This window comes from Pan troglodytes, chromosome 11 (assembly GCF_028858775.2).
Source record: "Pan troglodytes isolate AG18354 chromosome 11, NHGRI_mPanTro3-v2.0_pri, whole genome shotgun sequence".
In the NCBI taxonomy this organism is placed as follows: domain Eukaryota; kingdom Metazoa; phylum Chordata; class Mammalia; order Primates; family Hominidae; genus Pan; species Pan troglodytes.
Genome location: NC_072409.2, coordinates 78,286,671 through 78,304,070, shown reverse-complemented (window position 1 = coordinate 78,304,070; position 17,400 = coordinate 78,286,671). Strand labels below are relative to the sequence as shown.

General features: G+C 41.4%; 1 protein-coding gene across 1 annotated transcript in view; it reads left to right on the top strand.

Moving 5' to 3' along the window:
* Positions 1–17,400, top strand: part of FRMPD1 (FERM and PDZ domain containing 1) — a 98,512-nt gene that overhangs the window by 28,098 nt on the left and 53,014 nt on the right. Inside the window, exon 2 of the mRNA XM_016960895.4 lies at positions 16,359–16,463. Within this exon, the coding sequence (XP_016816384.1) occupies positions 16,363–16,463 (101 nt within the window). The 5' untranslated portion in view covers positions 16,359–16,362. The remainder of the gene's footprint in view (positions 1–16,358; positions 16,464–17,400) is intronic.

The window sequence follows — 17,400 nt, the reverse complement described above, 5'->3', positions numbered from 1 at the left end:
GCTCATCCTACCCTAATGGTTCTCAATGCTAGCTGCACATTGCACTTACCAAGAACTCCTGTAACAAACCCTGACCAGGCCCCTGCCCAGGCCCCACCCCAGTTGAGTTGAATCAGCATCTGGGGGTGGGTCGGTGGAACCTGGGCATTGGTCTTATGTAAAGGGCCCCAGTTTTGATATGCAGCATCTCATAGGATAATTATTCATTCTCACAGTTACAACCTGATGACTGTCAGATTTTTATTTTTAGCTCCAACTATCTACTAGACATGATGACTGTCCTTCAGTACTGCAAATTCAGCATTTCCCAAGCAAACTCTTCATCTTACTTCTCAAACCCACCCTTCTCCTAACGTTTTCTTTCGTGGTGAAAGGGACCACCATCCCCAGCCATCCAAACCAGAAACCTGAGAGTCGTCCATGCCTTTTCTCTCTCCCTCATTCCAATTTCCAGTTGGTTGGTTGATTGATTCATTCATTCAGTAATTCATTACCCAGTGGTTAGGACTGAGGGCAGTTGGAGAGAAATGCAGTTTAGGAATTGAGTTAGGAAGACAAAAAAGACAGATGAAACAGTTAAGCTTCAAGAGGATAACCTTCTGAAATGAAGAATAACATCATAGCTGCTGTCATTGAGGACTTTCTTTGTGCCATGCATTCTGGTAGAACTTCACATATATTATCTAATTTACTGTGGGGCAGGTGAAGTCAGCCCCGTTTCACAGATGACAGTACAGGCTCAGGGAGGCTAAGGGAACTTGTCCAAGGATGCAAGGTTAGCACAAGGTTAGTGAGAGTCGGGGTTGGAACTAGGACATGATAAGGCCTGTGCTGTTGACATGAAAGGTCACTGGGGAAGAACTGTGAGTCCAGTAGTGCACTGTGAAAGCTTGGAAGGAGGAATACCATGACGTGACCACCAAACAAGATCATCTGCCCATGAGAGTGCTTTGAAAACTACAGACCATGGTTCAAAAACCTTGCAACCTTTGCTCACATTGCTAGCAGATCACTTCCTTTCTTTTGCTTTGAATTCTGATTAGGTGTGTATGTGTCTGACTTCCCTGGTGAAATGCAGGCTCCTTGAGGGTGAGAATTGTGCCTGCTTATCTCAGTGTCCCCCACAGCCCCTGTACTTGGCAAATTGTTGATGATCATTGAGTGTTTCTTGAATCTGTGGATATTAGCATTGATTCAGAGAGGAAGAAATGGAAACAGGACCCATGGTGACATTTGTCCAGATGTGTCGTGGCTAAGCCCTTGGCTGGAGATTTGACTCAGAGAATTGGAAAGAAAGGGCAGAACCCTAGAGCTCTCTGGAGATATGTGTGGGAGATCTCAGAGTAAATAAAATTCTGCCTACCCATGACCTCCAGCTTCAAGGCATCGATGCTGATTCTATCTCTTTTCCCCTCTAGTACTTACCACTTTTTATTTATTTATTTATTTATTTTAGATGGAGTCTCAATCTGTTGCCCAGGCTGGAGTGCAGTGGTGCAATCTCGGCTCACTGCAACCTCCACCTCCCAGGTTCAAGTGATTCTCCTTCCTCAGCCTCCCAAGTAGCTGGGATTACAGGCATGTGCCATCACGTCTGGCTAATTTTTGTATTTTTAGTAGAGATGGGGTTTCACCCTGTTGGCCAAGCTGGTCTCAAACTCCTGACCTCAAGTGATCCACCTACCTCAGCCTCCCAAAGTGCTGGGATTACAGGCACGAGCCACCACACCCGGCGTACTTACCACTTTCTAACAGTCTTAATTTCCTTTTTTGTTCATTGTTTCTTGTCTAGTGAGAACCTGTATTAGAATGTAAGCTCCACAAGAGTAGTGATTTTTGTCTTTTTTGCTCCTAATGACTCCCAAGACCTAGAACAGTGCCAGGCACATAGAGGATACTGAATAAATATCTATAGAATAAATGAAGGAAGTGAAGGTATCGCAAGACCTGGAGTCACTGCAGAGTCAGCTGCACCTCTGCCATCAAAACACTTTCCAGGAACCTAATGTTCTGTGTGAGCCTCTCAAGTCAGGGCAGGGCCCAGAATAGCCCCAGATAGACTGCACTTGGTCTGGGCCCTTAGCTTTTCCAAGTAGGCTACTCAGGCCCTGTGGTCCTCATCAGCCTTTTAGGGCCCAGCACAGGTGCTTCTGGCATGGAGAAGCCTCTAATCTCGGTGCTCTCCTGACCTAGAGGTGATCCCCCTTCTTCTGAGCCCCTCCCCTCCATGCAGCCCTCTCTCATGGTCTTGCCATCTACTGTGTGTTGGAGCTCCTGGTGGGCAGACACTGTGGTTGCATCTTCCTGCTCCCCACAGACATTGGCATAGGGCCAGATGTTTGTTAGGTGACAAACATCTTTTGAGAGAGCAGCAGTCTGCCCAAAACTGATGAGAAGTCTGGTGGCCAGAAGCATTTGGGGAACTGTAGTTTGTTTAAAGAGAGTCAGAAACTTCTGGTTTGAAAGGGCTTTGAGGTCATGTTTCTAACCCCATCACTTTTCTTTTTCTCCTTTTATGGCATTTGTTTTTGTAAAACACCTTTATTGAGATATAATTCATATACCATGCAATTTACTCATTCAAAGCATACAATCCAGAGGTTTTGGTATATTCACAGATATGTACTAACATCAGCATAGTCAACTTGGGAACATTTTCATCTCCTCTAAAAGAAGTCTTTTACTCTTTCACTATCACTCCTCCATGCCCTGTTTCCCCAACCCTAAGCAACCGCTAATCTCTTTTCTGTCTCTACAGAGTTCCCTACTGGACTTTCATATGAATGGGATCATAGAATATGTGGTCTTTTGTGACTGGCTCCTTTCAGGAAGCACAGTATTTTCAAATTTTATCCATATGTAACTCTTACCTTTACAGGTAGGAAAACAGACACGGAGGGAAGGGATGTGACTTGGGTCACATGTCCAGTTGGGAGCAGAGCAGGAACCTGATTGCTGGTCTCCTGTCTCCCTGCACAGTGCTCTTTCCCTGCACCAGGGTGGAGACAAGGGGTTCAGCAGCCACAGCTGACTCAGCAGTGTCATTTGCCATCCATCACTGAGGCTGCTTGAGGGTAAGCAGTAAGACAGACATGGTGATGTGAGGCCTTACAGATCACATCAACACCACCAGTGTTGGCATTGGTGTTCGTTTCACCCCTTTCCCACATCCTTTCTAGGGATACTGTTTATCTGGTAAAGTGGATGACTTGTGTGACCAACTTCCAGTCTTCTACTAGGAGTGGCCTGGGTCCCCGTCCCCTCAGATCCCTAGCAAGAGAAAGGCACAGCCTGGATCCCTATTAGATCTGCCTGTTCCTGTTGCCACCCTGTAGCTCTCAAAGGGCCATGCAGAGACCATCTGTGCTGAGCTAGATAAGAGGCTAAGCCCTTTCTAAGAGATGTCTAATCCTGTTAGGCAGATGGGAAATCTGAGGGGCATGACGATGCCCTGAACTAGTGTTCCCGAAGGCTTCTCTTTGTACCACACGACACTCAAGACTATCTTAGTGGATATGTGAATGAGTGCTTTTCGTTTAAATTGCTATATATTTATTTTAATGTGCACCAAGAAAAAAACATATCCAGCATGATCAAACCTGTGGTTGAATGAATACTGTTGTCTAGGATGAAGCTAAAATGAGAGGCACTGTATTTATAGAATCTGTTTTACGCAGACCATGTTTTGCAGGTGTGGTGGTCTGGCAGTTTGTTGACATGGCAAAAGTCAGGAGGGCAGTTTGAGGTCAACCGTCATTTGGGGAATGCCACCCTGGGGTGATGGGGGTCCAGGGTGCTTTCCCACCTCCTGCATCTCCTTTTCATCTGGTGTGCAAGGCAAGGTGAGATGGCAGAGGATGCAGGCAGCCAGAACTTCTTGACGTGAATGAAAGGCTCAGAGAACCTAGAGAACCAGCTGTGAGCATTGTTTTTTCTCTGGTCCATGATAAACCGCCTTTCAGGTATTCAATGCCCTTTTCTATAATAAAAAGAGGGGGGGGGTTCCTGTTGGAGAGAGAGACTTAAAGGAGGGAAGGGAAGATGGAGGAGGAAGAAGAATGATATGTAGTGCCATCCCAAAATAAGAAATGAAAAGAAACAATTTGGGCTGGGCACAGTGGCTCATGCCTGTAATCCCAGCACTTTGGGAAGCCAAGGCAGGTAGATCACTGGAGGCCAGGAGTTCGAGACCAGCTGGGGCAACATAGCAAGACCCCTGTCTCTACTAAAAATATAAGAAAACTAGGTGGGCGTGGTGGCACGTGCCTGTAATCCCCGCTACCCTGGAGGCTGAGGTGAGAGAATCACTTGAACCCAGGAGGCAGAGGCTTCAGTGAGCCAAGATGGGGCCACTGCACTCCAGCCTGGGAGACAAAGCCAGACTCTGTCTCAAAAAAAAAAAAAAAAAGAAAGAAAGAAAGAAAGAAAGAAAAGAAAAAAGAAAATAAACAATTGGCTTTATCTCAGCTTCTTATGGCCACAGGTGAAATGACGTGTGAGGTTAAAATATCAGGGCCTGTGTTACTGTGAAAGACTTGACTGAGATCCCTGAGTAGGGAAGAGAGGTTTGAAACTCCTTCCTGGGGTCCTGGTTGTAACTGCACTTTGAGGAATAATCATGTGGTCTAATACATAAGTCCCCCTTCCTTCCTTTCTAAGAATGTCATTTTCCTGATAAAGTATCATAGCAATCTGAATTCTTTTTAAGAAATTCATGCAGATGTGTGAGCCCATTATCACTCACTAAGCTATGATCACGGTAATGAACCAAGGCAACATCAAATGATTGACATTGGAAATGTAATGTGAACTTCCCTAAAATATCTGCCAATAACTTTTCCTTTGGGCTTAGAAGGTTCCATAGTTATAGCTGCTTATTGTTCTGGGGTTCTCATCTTAGCATAGCATTTCAGACATCTGTAACTTGCCATTATTAATTCAACAAATCTCGATTGAGCTGAAGGCATTCTGCTAGGCTCTGCAGGGATTGTAAAGAAACAGGGTACTTTTCTCCCCTACCCTCAAGGAGTTTACAATCTGAGGGACAGAAAACAAGACCTGAATCCATACGAAGTTAGAAAACACAAGACAAGAGCATAAAGGAGATGATCACAGGCTGTATGGAAGAGCAAGACTACACAGCAGCTCTGTGATTGGGGAACCTGGTGAAACATGGTAGGCGGGTGGCCAGGAACTCGTCCTAAATGTGGTGGGTTTGAGCTAAGTGTTGACAGTTACATAGGATTTGAATAAGTCCTAGAAAGTGGGAGAGATCAGAACAAAGACACAAGAAGGGCTACCTAGGGGCTTTTTTTGAGAGGCAGAGAAGCTTCAGAACACAGAATTACTTGACAGGAGAAGAATGGGCCTTGGGTTCCCCTTGGCCAGTTTGAGGAAGTTTTTTAACCTCTCCAAGCCTCAATGTCTTGTCTTCCAAATGAAGTTATGGATTCCCACTATGTGGGGTTGTCATGAGGAGTGAATGAAATCTACAGGTGAAAATGTTAGTTTCCCTCCTTCCCCAGATTGATCAAGAGAGCAGTCTTTTGGGGGCAATAGTGGGAGATAGAGTTGGACATCCAGGAAGATGTTGGATTTTAGGGATGGGGATCCCTGGAAGACTTAAGTGACAAGATAATACAATTTTACAATTGGCAGATACTTAGAAAAATGCAATGTTAAGATAAAGGGTTAACCAGAGGCTTGACAACTTGCGCAATTCTAGGATTAATTAAAGGCAAAGCCAGGAAGGAAACCAGGTCTCCTAATATCTAGTTCAGTGCTCTTTTCAGCATTCCCTAGGTTTTATCTGGAGGGAGGTTAGAAATGCAAATTCTTGGGCCCTACCCTAGACCTCCTGAACTGGAAACTCTGTGGCTCAGATATCCATGCTTTAACCAGTCTTCCAGGTGCTTCTAATGCTTATAGGGTTTTACTAAGAAAAAATGGTGGAAAGGTGAGAAAAACAGATTCCTTACAGAGTTGGGGTTATTACTTACTGTCAAGGAAAGGAGGACAGAAGGGTGAAGCTGGGCACCAGAAATAAACATTTTTTCTTTTCTTTTTAAAATTAAGATACAATTCATATACCATCAATTGACCCTTTAAATTATACGATTAGTGGTTTTTAGAATATTCACAAAATTGTGCAGCTATCACCACTGTCTAATTCTAGGACACTTTTATCACCTTAAAAAGACATCTCTTACCCATTAGCAGTCAGTTCCCATTTCCCTTCCCCACTGCCTTCGCAACCACTAATCAATTTTCTATCTCTATACATTTACCTGTTCTGGTCATTTCACATAAATGGAATCTGACATTTATATGAAATCATGTAGCCTTTTGTATCTGGCTTCTTTCACTTAGCATAATGCTTTCAAGGTTCATCCATGCTGTACCATGCATCAGGACCTCATTCCTTTTTGTGGCAGAAATAGACTTCTTCTACTTCAAACTTTTGCCACACACAAATTTGGTCACACAACTGAGCTCACACTACCTCAGAAAAAGAGATGTTTCTTGGGCATATTTCCGTAGAACTTTATAGTTTTCAAAGCATTGTCACAGCATAATGGAATGTAAGCCTTACACCAACCCTGACTGATAGGCTGGGCAGGGATCATTATCATTGTTTTTACAGATAAGAAAACAGACTGTAGAGGGGAGTGTTCTGTGCAAATCCAGTACACTACTGTGCCTGTTCATTGAAGTGTGAGTAGGAATTTGATGGGTGTGCAGGCAGGGAGTATGGACTAGGCAAAGGAACAGTATCTGCAGAGACACGAGGGCATGAGAAACCAAAGCCTTTGGGGGGAACAACAGGTAATACAGTTCTGCAGAGTGTTGTGCGAGGGAGATGAAGTTGGCGGGTAGGCAGGGCCAGATCACAAAAGGCTTTGGGGGGAACAACAGGTAAAACAGTTCTGCAGAGTGTTGTGTGAGGGAGATGAAGTTGGCGGGTAGGCAGGGCCAGATCACAAAAGGCTTTGGGAGGAACAACAGGTAATACAGTTCTGCAGAGTGTTGTGTGAGGGAGATGAAGTTGGCGGGTAGGCAGGGCCAGATCACAAAAGGCTTTGGGGGGAACGACAGGTAATACAGTTCTGCAGAGTGTTGTGTGGGGGAGATGAAGTTAGCGGGTAGGCAGGGCCAGATCACAAAAGGCTTTGGGGGGAATGACAGGTAATACAGTTCTGCAGAGTGTTGTGTGGGGGAGATGAAGTTGGCGGGTAGGCAGGGCCAGATCACAAAAGGCTTTGGGGGGAACAACAGGTAATACAGTTCTGCAGAGTGTTGTGTGAGGGAGATGAAGTTGGCGGGTAGGCAGGGCCAGATCGTAAAAGGCTTTGGGGGAACAACAGGTAATACAGTTCTGCAGAGTGTTGTGTGGGGGAGATGAAGTTGGCGGGTAGGCAGGGCCAGATCGCAAAAGGCTTTGGGAGGAACAACAGGTAATACAGTTCTGCAGAGTGTTGTGTGAGGGAGATGAAGTTGGCGGGTAGGCAGGGCCAGATCGTAAAAGGCTTTGGGGGAACAACAGGTAATACAGTTCTGCAGAGTGTTGTGTGGGGGAGATGAAGTTGGCGGGTAGGCAGGGCCAGATCGCAAAAGGCTTTGGGAGGAACAACAGGTAATACAGTTCTGCAGAGTGTTGTGTGAGGGAGATGAAGTTGGCGGGTAGGCAGGGCCAGATCACAAAAGGCTTTGGGGGGAACGACAGGTAATACAGTTCTGCAGAGTATTGTGTGGGGGAGATGAAGTTGGCGGGTCGGCAGGGCCAGATCACAAAAGGCTTTGGGGGGAACAACAGGTAATACAGTTCTGCAGAGTGTTGTGTGGGGGAGATGAAGTTGGCGGGTAGGCAGGGCCAGATCACAAAAGGCTTTGGCTGCCATCCCAAGGCTGGGGGGAGGCAGTGGGATGGAATGGCTGAGTCCAGCTTCAGAGACAAGCAAGCTAATCTGATTTTTAATTCCAGTTCTGCCACTTCTTTGCTGTGTGTGCTTAGCCAGGTGACTTAACTTCTTCATGCCTCGGTTTCCTTTTTTTGTAAATGAGAATTATTATAAGCATTAAATAAGATAACCTGTATACATTGCTTAGCTAGTGCATGGCACATAGTAAGTGGTAATGTTGTTAGCATAGTTGTGTTACTGATATTACTATAATTCTTGAGCTCAGACTTTATCCTAAAGATGAAGGGGAACCACTGGGGGATTTTTGAAAATAAAAGGGATGTGATTAGAATTACGTTTTATATCACTCTGGCAGTCACATGGAGGACAGATTGATGAAGAGTAAGGAGACTGGCTGGGGGTTATTGTAGCACGTCAGATAGAATGAAAGTTTGAACTCAGGCAGTAGCACTGAGAAAGGAGAGGAGATGAGAGATTAAGACAATTGGGACCAAGGTCAACAGAATTTGGTGACTGAATCAATGTGGGGCACAAAACAGGGAAAGAGTCAGTCATGATTCCCCAATTTTTTTTTATTTTTGAGACAGGGTCTTACTCTGTCACCCAGGCTACAGTGCAGTGGCACGGTCATGGCTCACTGCAGCCTCAACCTCCTGGGCTCAGGTGATCCTCCTACCTTAGCCTCCCAGTTAGCTGGGATTACAGGTGTGCACCACCACGTTCAGCTAACCTTTTTTATTTTCAGTACACACAGGATTTCACTACGTTGCCCAGGCTGGTCTCAACTCCTGGGCTTAAGCAATCCTCCCTGCTCAGCCTCCCAAAGTGCTTGGATTACAGGCATGAGCCACCGCACCCAGTCAAGATATCTTTCAAGAACAGTGTCTCAAGAAGCACTTGTAAAACTTTTACATCTCCCAGAGAGAAAGATAATGAACTTGAGTCAATACCTGAATAATATGCTGCAAAATACATGAACATAATGTTTCTTTTTCAAATGATCATTCTCTTTTCCTTTTTTAAAACAAGTTTTAAGGATGATTCTTTAATCTTTGCAGTTTAAAAATTTGAGTTGATATGTGAAGAGTCTTCCTTGTGGCATACCTGAGAGTTGTATTTTGTGTTCTTTATTTTTGAAACATATTTTTCAGCTTAATAAATTTGCCTTTCTGCTGGGCGCAGTGGCTCATGCCTGTAATTCCAGCACTTTGGGAGGCCAAGGCGGGCGGATCACAAGGTCAGGAGATCGAGACTATCCTGGCTAACACGGTGAAACCCCGTCTCTACTAAAAATACAAAAAAAAAAAAAATTTAGCCGGGCGTGGTGGCAGGCACCTGTAGTCCCAGCTACTCGGGAGGCTGAGGCAGGAGAATGGTGTGAACCCGTGAGGCGGAGATTGCAGTGAGCTGAGATCGCGCCACTGCACTCCAGCCTAGGCGAGAAAGCGAGACTCCATCTCAAAAAAAAAAAAAATTGCCTTTCATTATTACTTTGATTACAGTTTTGTGTGTTCCTTTTCCATTTTCTCCACTAGCCCTATTATTTGTAAGTTGAAATCCTCAATCTGATTCTGTGCCTGACAGTTTTTCTTGAAGCGCTCTCTAGTTTTATTTACAATTTCAATTTAGTGCAAGTGATTTTGGGCACTTTAGTTTCTTTTTTATCCTTTGCTGCCTCCACTGATGTTTTCATTTCTCAATAGCTTGTGCTAGTTTCCTGAAGTCTTTTATTATCACCTTTTGTATCCCTTTTGAAGGGTTTATAACCTTAATTGTCTGTTTGCATTTAAAATAGCTATCACCTTGACATATTTAGTCTTCTTCTCCATTCACAAAATATTTTGAGAGAGTTTGCCTTTTTATATTCACATTGTTCCAGGCAACCAGAATTGTGTTCAATTTGAGGGTCCATGCCTTTTAAGATATTTTTCCAAGTTGATGTGTGCTCTAAAAAGATCTCGTATTACAAGGAACTGTTGAAGGAGCTGAGGATGTTTAATTTGGGGCAAAGGAGACTGAAAGGCTGAAAGATTTCTATGTTTGAATCCAGAAAGGGAGCTGATTTATTCTGGGTGGTGGAGGTAGGAGTGGCCAGAGGGCAGCATTGGTGTGGAGGACTGAAGCTGCAGAGTGGAATTCAGCTTTATGTAAAGAAACTTTCTAACAATAAGATGGGTCCAACAGGGAATGACAGAACATAAGAGGCCAGATGACTTCTTGGCAGTGGGACTGTAGAGAAGATTCAAACGTTTTGGATGATGTGGACATTTACTTCCTTCCATTAGCCCAGCAATCCAGAGGCTAACATTAAAACCATTAGCAGGTCATTCTCTTGACTTTAAACTCTCCTGCTCAGACCTTGCTGAGTCAGGGAGCACTTTTAATGGCTTGGTTGATGTAGGCATTTGTTTAGTCTTTGGGGATCCCTGGATGAAGGTACCTGCCTACTCACAGTCCAGATATATAACACAAATTAATTCTCTTAATTAGAACCATGTATGTTTATAGAAACCAATTAGCTAAATTATATTTGGCAGCAGTTTCTTAAAAAGTAACCACTGTAGTTTGAAGACCTTCAAAAGGCGTGGAAAGGCTCGATGGCCTTCAGTCCTATGGATATGTTCGAGATCCCTGACAACTCTGCAATCATGTGGAAACTATAAGAATGTAGAGGTCAGACATTGTGCCTCTTCCAGTGCTGTGCTTACTTCAGGATTTCCAACTACTCTAGGTAATGTGGGGCTTTGAATTTTGAGACAGACTGCAACAGATACCATCTTGCCTGGCTCTTAGATCTAGTGGAGACCTCAGATTGCATGAATGGAAGGAACTGTAGAAGTCATCTGCTCCATGTATTCCATGGATGTGTCCCTCTACGTCATCCTCGTGTCCCTTCTGCTATATTCATGCAGTTTATGCAGGCTCCCCTGGAATACCTTCAGTGTCCAAGATCTTTACAATTCTTGAGGAAACTCATTCCATGCTGGGATCTACCAGGAACATGAATTTCTTGCCTTAGTCTGAGCTGGAGTCCCCCACGCTGTGGCATTTCCCCGTTAATCCTGTCTCTAAATTCCAGAATCATGTGGAATATGTGTCTTCCACATGGTGGCCCTTAGGCTCTTTGTGAACCATGATCGTGTGGGCCACCCCCAAGTTTTTATTTAATAAACATTCTTTGATTTTTCAATGTGTTTTCATGTGACTTGCTTTTAAATCTCCTTTCCTAGACCCCATAGGAAAGCGTGATGCTCAGACATAAGACAGACCAAGTTAATATCAATATCCTAGAATTTCCAACGGACTCGATCCTAGAGGGGGCCCGACTGGGGCAGTTGATATTTGAAAACAATATCCCATGGGTTTTGCTAGACATTTATTCTTCTGTCTTCTGTGTTTAGTCTCTGTTTTGTCAGGACAGTATAACCTACATTCTTGATCCTCCATGGTAAGTCTCAAAGAAATATGATGTTATTTTGTGTTCTTGGCAAAGGAACATTAAATAATCCTTATTATAAAAGAGCTTTTACAAATTGGCGACAAGAAGGCAAACATTCCAGCAGGAAAATAAGGAAAAATCAGAAACAGTAAAGTAATAAGAAATAAATATAAATGGCCAAGAGCACATGAAAAATGTTGAGCTGTGCTAGTAATCAAATAACTTCCAATCACAGCTGTGATGAGTTCTGATCTGGAAAGATATACAGGATACATTTGCAGGTTAAAAAACACAAAGTGCAGACTGCTGAGTATAACATTCTATTTTTGTAGAAAAGATGTATTAATATACATGATATAGGTCTCTATTAATTCAGGACAAAGATAGTATGAATACATACCAAATTGTTAACTGTGTTAACCTCTAGGGGAATGAGTTGGATGCTTGAAGTAGGATGCTTATTTTATGTAATTTTCAATGTGATGGATTTATGTGTGATATTTAATTTTTAAAATATTTTCCTATATATACAAGAAATATATTTTTATATGGGAAACATATATACGAGTATATACATTTCTTATTTACAAATATATATTTAATTATATATAAATATATATTTAAGCCAATAATTGAATGCTACTTTCAATCCCATTAGCAAATATTTTAACAAACGACAATGTCTAGTTTTTATAAGAATATGGAGGATAATTTACTTTTGTCTTCTGTGTTTTTCAAAATATAAATCTTTAAGTCAATAATTTCCATCCTACTGGCAAATTTTTTTTAAGTGATAATATTCAAAAGGTCTGTCCTGGCAGGAGTGCAAATTGGTAACTTCTTGGAGGCAATTTGACAATATACATCCAAATTCTTAAAAGTGAACATATGTTTATGTCCAATAATTTCACTTCTAGGAATTTATCCCCCCAAAAATATCTGGGAAGTAGCCATTTGCCATGAATAAAGATTTTTATTGTAAAGCTTTCATAATAGTGAAAAATTGGAAACAACACAAATGTCCAATGATAGATTTATTAAATAAATTATGGTATGATCAGAGAAAATAATACCATATAACCATTTTAAATGATGGTGTAAATGCTTAAATATTAATATGCAATGATGTTTATGAAATCATAAGTGGGAAGGTATAATTTTAATTAAGAAACATATATACATGTGTAAGCATGAAAAATGATGAAAAATTAACTTGCTAATTGGGAGGTAGTGATTGTAGCTAATTGTAAGTGATTTTATTTTCATTATATTTTTCTGTGTATGTTATTAGAAGAATATATTACTTTGGTTTTTAAAACTAAGTTAAACATTATTAAAAATCATTTAATAAAATAGTATTAAGGGTTTATAATAGAAATCAGCATTTCCTGCCCCACTCCTCCTCACCCTTGAATTTCTCTTCTTAGAAGCTCTTTCAACTCTTCTAGCCATTTCGTCTGGTATTTTCCTGCATATTTCTTAGAAATATGCTTGCATTCTTATTTTCTAATGTATTAATTTTGGACATTATGTAATTATTATGATAAATGAGGATTTAGCTCTTAGGCTACTGCACTTGCTTCCCTTCATCATATCGTTCCAATATCATTACATCACTGTCCTTGAGAAACCATTTTTCAGTGTTTACATTATCATGACAATGTAAATATTGTTCATTGTTGAGCCAAGCAGTGAACTATAATTTTATTTTCTTATACAACTTTTTATTTTCCTTGGATTTCATAATTCCCTCTGTTTTTGATCTGCTTAGTTTTTCATGTACTTATTGCTAATTCTCCCATACCCTCCAACAGCCTCTCAGTGAAATTTTCTACACAAACACATCAGATAACTTATCCATTTCTATTTCTTTTCCCTAAGACCTCTGTCTTCATGCATCTCAACAGTTGCTCTCTAGGTCTTTTATACAGGTGTTACCTTAATGCATCCCTTCACAGTCATCCGGGATGCTTATTTTGCCTCTTATCTATATTCCATCCCTAATATCCTGGATCTATTTCTTTTGTCCTTACTTCCTTGTTTCGGAGGAGCACATCCTCTGTCAGCATCCTGAGAAAGGATGTGTGAAAGGTAAATTTTTAGAGACCTGAACATCTAAAAATGTCTTTTGTACTTGATTGGTCGTTTGATAGGGTATCGAATTCTAGACTGGGAATGCTTTTCCCTAAAAAATTTGAGAACTTCAATGGCTCCCAGCTTCCATTGTTATTACTAAGAAGTTTAGTGCCATTTTTAATTTCATTTGTTTGTATGTAATCTTTTTTTTTCCTCTCTGGAAGTTTAGAAGATATTTTCTGTTTCTAGTTTCTGAAATTTTACAATGTTGTTACTTGATGTGGGTCTTTTTTCGTTCACTAGGGTAGGCAATTAGTATATATTCTTAATTTGAAAATTTAAGTTCTTCAAGAAATTTTTATTGAATTATTTGGCAGTTTCCTTACCTCCATTTCCTTTATTTTCTACTTCTGGAACTTCTGTTAGATGAATATTACACTTCCTGGACAGATACTGTACATTTATTGTCTTTTATGTTTTCTCTGTCTTTGGCTTTGGTTACTCTTCCTACAGTCTTTCATTGACTTTATTTTTCTGTTTTTATTAATAATTGAATTTTGTATTCTAGCTGCCTTATTTTTAATTTCCAAATGTTCATTCTTATTCTCTGATAGTTTATTTTTAAAAAATCCTCTTCTTGTTTCATGAATATAATACTTTATCTTTTTGAAGATTTAAGTTATAGATTGAAATTTTTTTTCTTCTGTTTTCTACATTGTCTCTGTTTCTTCTGAATTTTTCTGTTTGTTTTGGTCTGTTTTTTATAATGCATGCTTTCCTTAGATATTTATTGATAAGTAAGAGTAAAGCAGTAAAACAAATAATTGGAAACTTTGTATGATGGGTCTGGCTCATTGATTAATACATTTCAATGCAAGATGATCTGGCAGCAAGTTACCTTTTCCCTGCAGGGATCCCGAAAATGTCAATATCTGAAGGTCTTTTCTCTGGTGCTATTCAGTCCTCCAGAGAAGGATTCTCTAATCTTTTGCTTGGGACGTGTCTTAGTCTGTTTTGTGTTGCTATATAATATCACAGACTGGGTAATTTATGAAGAAAAGAAATTTATTTCTCACAATTCTGGAGGCTGGAAAGTCTAATATTGAGGTGCTGGTATCTGGTAAGGGCCTTCTTGCTGTATCATCCCATGGAAGAAGGTAGAAGGGCAAAAGAGCACACAAGAGAGTGTGGAAAGAGGCCAAAGTTATCCTTTTATCAGGAACTCACACCCACAGTAATGGCATTAATTCATTCATGAGGACACAGCCTTCATGACCTAATCACCTCTTATAAGTTTCACCTCTCAACCCTGTTGCAATGGAAATTAAGTTTTCAACACATGAACTTCAGGAACACATTCAAACCATAGCAGGATATAAAGTACTCGCTGACAGTATTCAGAGAACTGGGCACAAGAAGAGGTCTTGTCATTCAGTTAGAAGAGTTTTACTTACTTCTTCTATTTTAATTCCTGTACCGTCTATTGTGCCTAGTCTCCCCAAGCTTCTCTTGTTCGTTTTCTCCAGAAAATAAGCCTCTTGTCTTCAGTAGGATGGGAAAGAGATAGTTGTCTAGGTAGGTATTTCCATATTTTCAACCTTATGCTCATCCTTGCTTTCTCCTGTACTTACTGCCCCTAATTCCTGAGCCACTGGGCAAATCAGCACCCCTAGATTGGATCATGGTACAGAAAAAGCACATTAGTGAAAAACTGGTAAAATTTGAACATAGTCTATAGTTCAGTTAATAATATCATACCAATGTTAATTTCTTAATATTTACAAAGGTAAAATAATTATGTAAGATGTTAATATTAGGGAAAGCTGAATGAAGGGATATGGGAACCCTATATTATCTTTGCAAACTTTTTATACATCTAAAAGTGTTCCAAGATAATTTTTTTAAAAGAATAAGACAGTCTGGGTGTGGTGGCTCATGCCTATAATCCCAGCACTTTGGGAGGCCAAGGCGGGCAGATCACTTGAGGTCAGGCGTTCAAGACCAGCCTGGCCAACATGGTGAAACCCCATCTCTACTAAAAATACAAAAATTAGCCAGGTGCAGAGGCATGTGCTTGTAGTCCCAGCTACTCGGGAGGCTGAGGCAGGAGAATAACTTGAACCCGGGAGGTGGAGGTTGCTGTGAGCCAAGATCGTGCCACTGCACTCCAGCCTGGGTGACAGAGCGAGACTCCATCTCAAAAAAGAAAAGAAAAGAAACTCTGGAAGGACAAATGGAAAACAAGAGCAGTGATTACGTATGGGCATGGGAACTGGGTGGGTAGGAGCAAGGAAGGATATAAGACAGACTTTTCACTGTCTACATATTTTTTATTATGATAAGAATACTTGAGATCTACCCTCTTAAATTTTTAAGCACACAATACAGTAACTGTCTGTCTTTTTTATAAGCTAGTGTTGAATTATGTAAGTGAAATACTTATTCAAAAATTAAATATAAAAGATTGAACAAAAGCAGCAGCGCTCAGAGGAATCTGCACAATGTGATGAAGAACGCTTCCATGTCCATGGGGTTCCTGATGCAGGCAAAACTGAACCGCATTGTCCAGGGTTGCACACGTAGTTGGGAGAGGGAAGGACGGTGTCACATGGTAAGGTGTATCTCTTCCTATGGGTCACAGTCACAAAGTTTGAGAAACGTTATCTATTTTACTCTCTCATCCTTACGTTTAACTGTTTAAGATACAAACCCAGTCTTTTTGCTGCAAGATTGAGGGTTGCTAAAGTTGTTCACTCTGTGAACATTGAGCACCTGTTTATGTTGATTTTAGACTAAAGGAGAACAGTAGTTATTCGATCAGCATGTCTTACAATGGGCAAATAAAGGAAGCATCATCCTGATTTATCAAAATCCTCTTTAGAATATTTTGGTTAGCATCTTAAGAACACTCTTCTTCCTTTTAGGTAAATGGAAGAGCTGGAGACCAGTTTATTCCAGACACGGAAAGCACATAGAATAGAACAAATGGTGGCAAGATGGCTTCGGCGCTCCCGGGACAGCTCGGCCCGGTAAGCCTCCTGAGTTTGCAGAGATTTCTGTCTATAAAGGTCTGGTGTCCCAGGGGGAGGAGCTTGTGCTGGTCCTGGCCGTACCTTGGGATCGCTGTCTCCGGCTTGCTTTGTTCTTATACCATATGGTGGGATCAGTGTAAACAGGTCAGCAGTTTTGCTGGAGTGCTTTTCCCTGTACCCTACCCCCAACATGTACCTACACACACACAGACAGACCCCAACTCACACACACTTACAACATTTACAAACACACTGACACACAGACATACACACAGAAATACACTCATACATACTCATACGCACATGCATATACACTCTCTGGAGCACACACTCATACATACACTCTTTTGATCTCTCTCTCTCTCTGACACACACACAGACACACACACACACACAGAGACACACACCTCTTGTCTTAGTACTTGACATGAAGGTCAGGTAATCTGCTGTTTATATTCTTTCTGTGTCTTCGTTTCCAGCAGCTGTTCCTTCCTTGCAGTCCCTATGTCATTCTAAACAAAATAAAATGAAATCAAATACAGATCTGATTTGACTGCTACAGGAGAACTTTCAAATATGTTCTGTTTCGAAGCGTTCATTTTTGCTTGGATTTCCCATCTGGCCCTGCCACAGAGATGAAATATCACGTGTCAGGTGTTTCTGAGACACACATTCTTCCAAAGGAACTGGAAACAGCTGTTCTGCTGCCGAGTAATAAACTTTGCTCAGGGCTCCACTGCCCTGTGGCCAAGTTCTCTGATCCTCACACACCGAGGTCAGATAAAATGGGGCTCCCTTTTACAGATGAAACACCTAAGGCTCATAGAGTGACTTGTTTAGGACCACTCTTACCCAATGCTCAGAAAGCTTGGATGGGTCCCCATTTATTATAGGAGGAAGCTTAAACATTTTTGGTCTGACGTTTCAAGCTGCA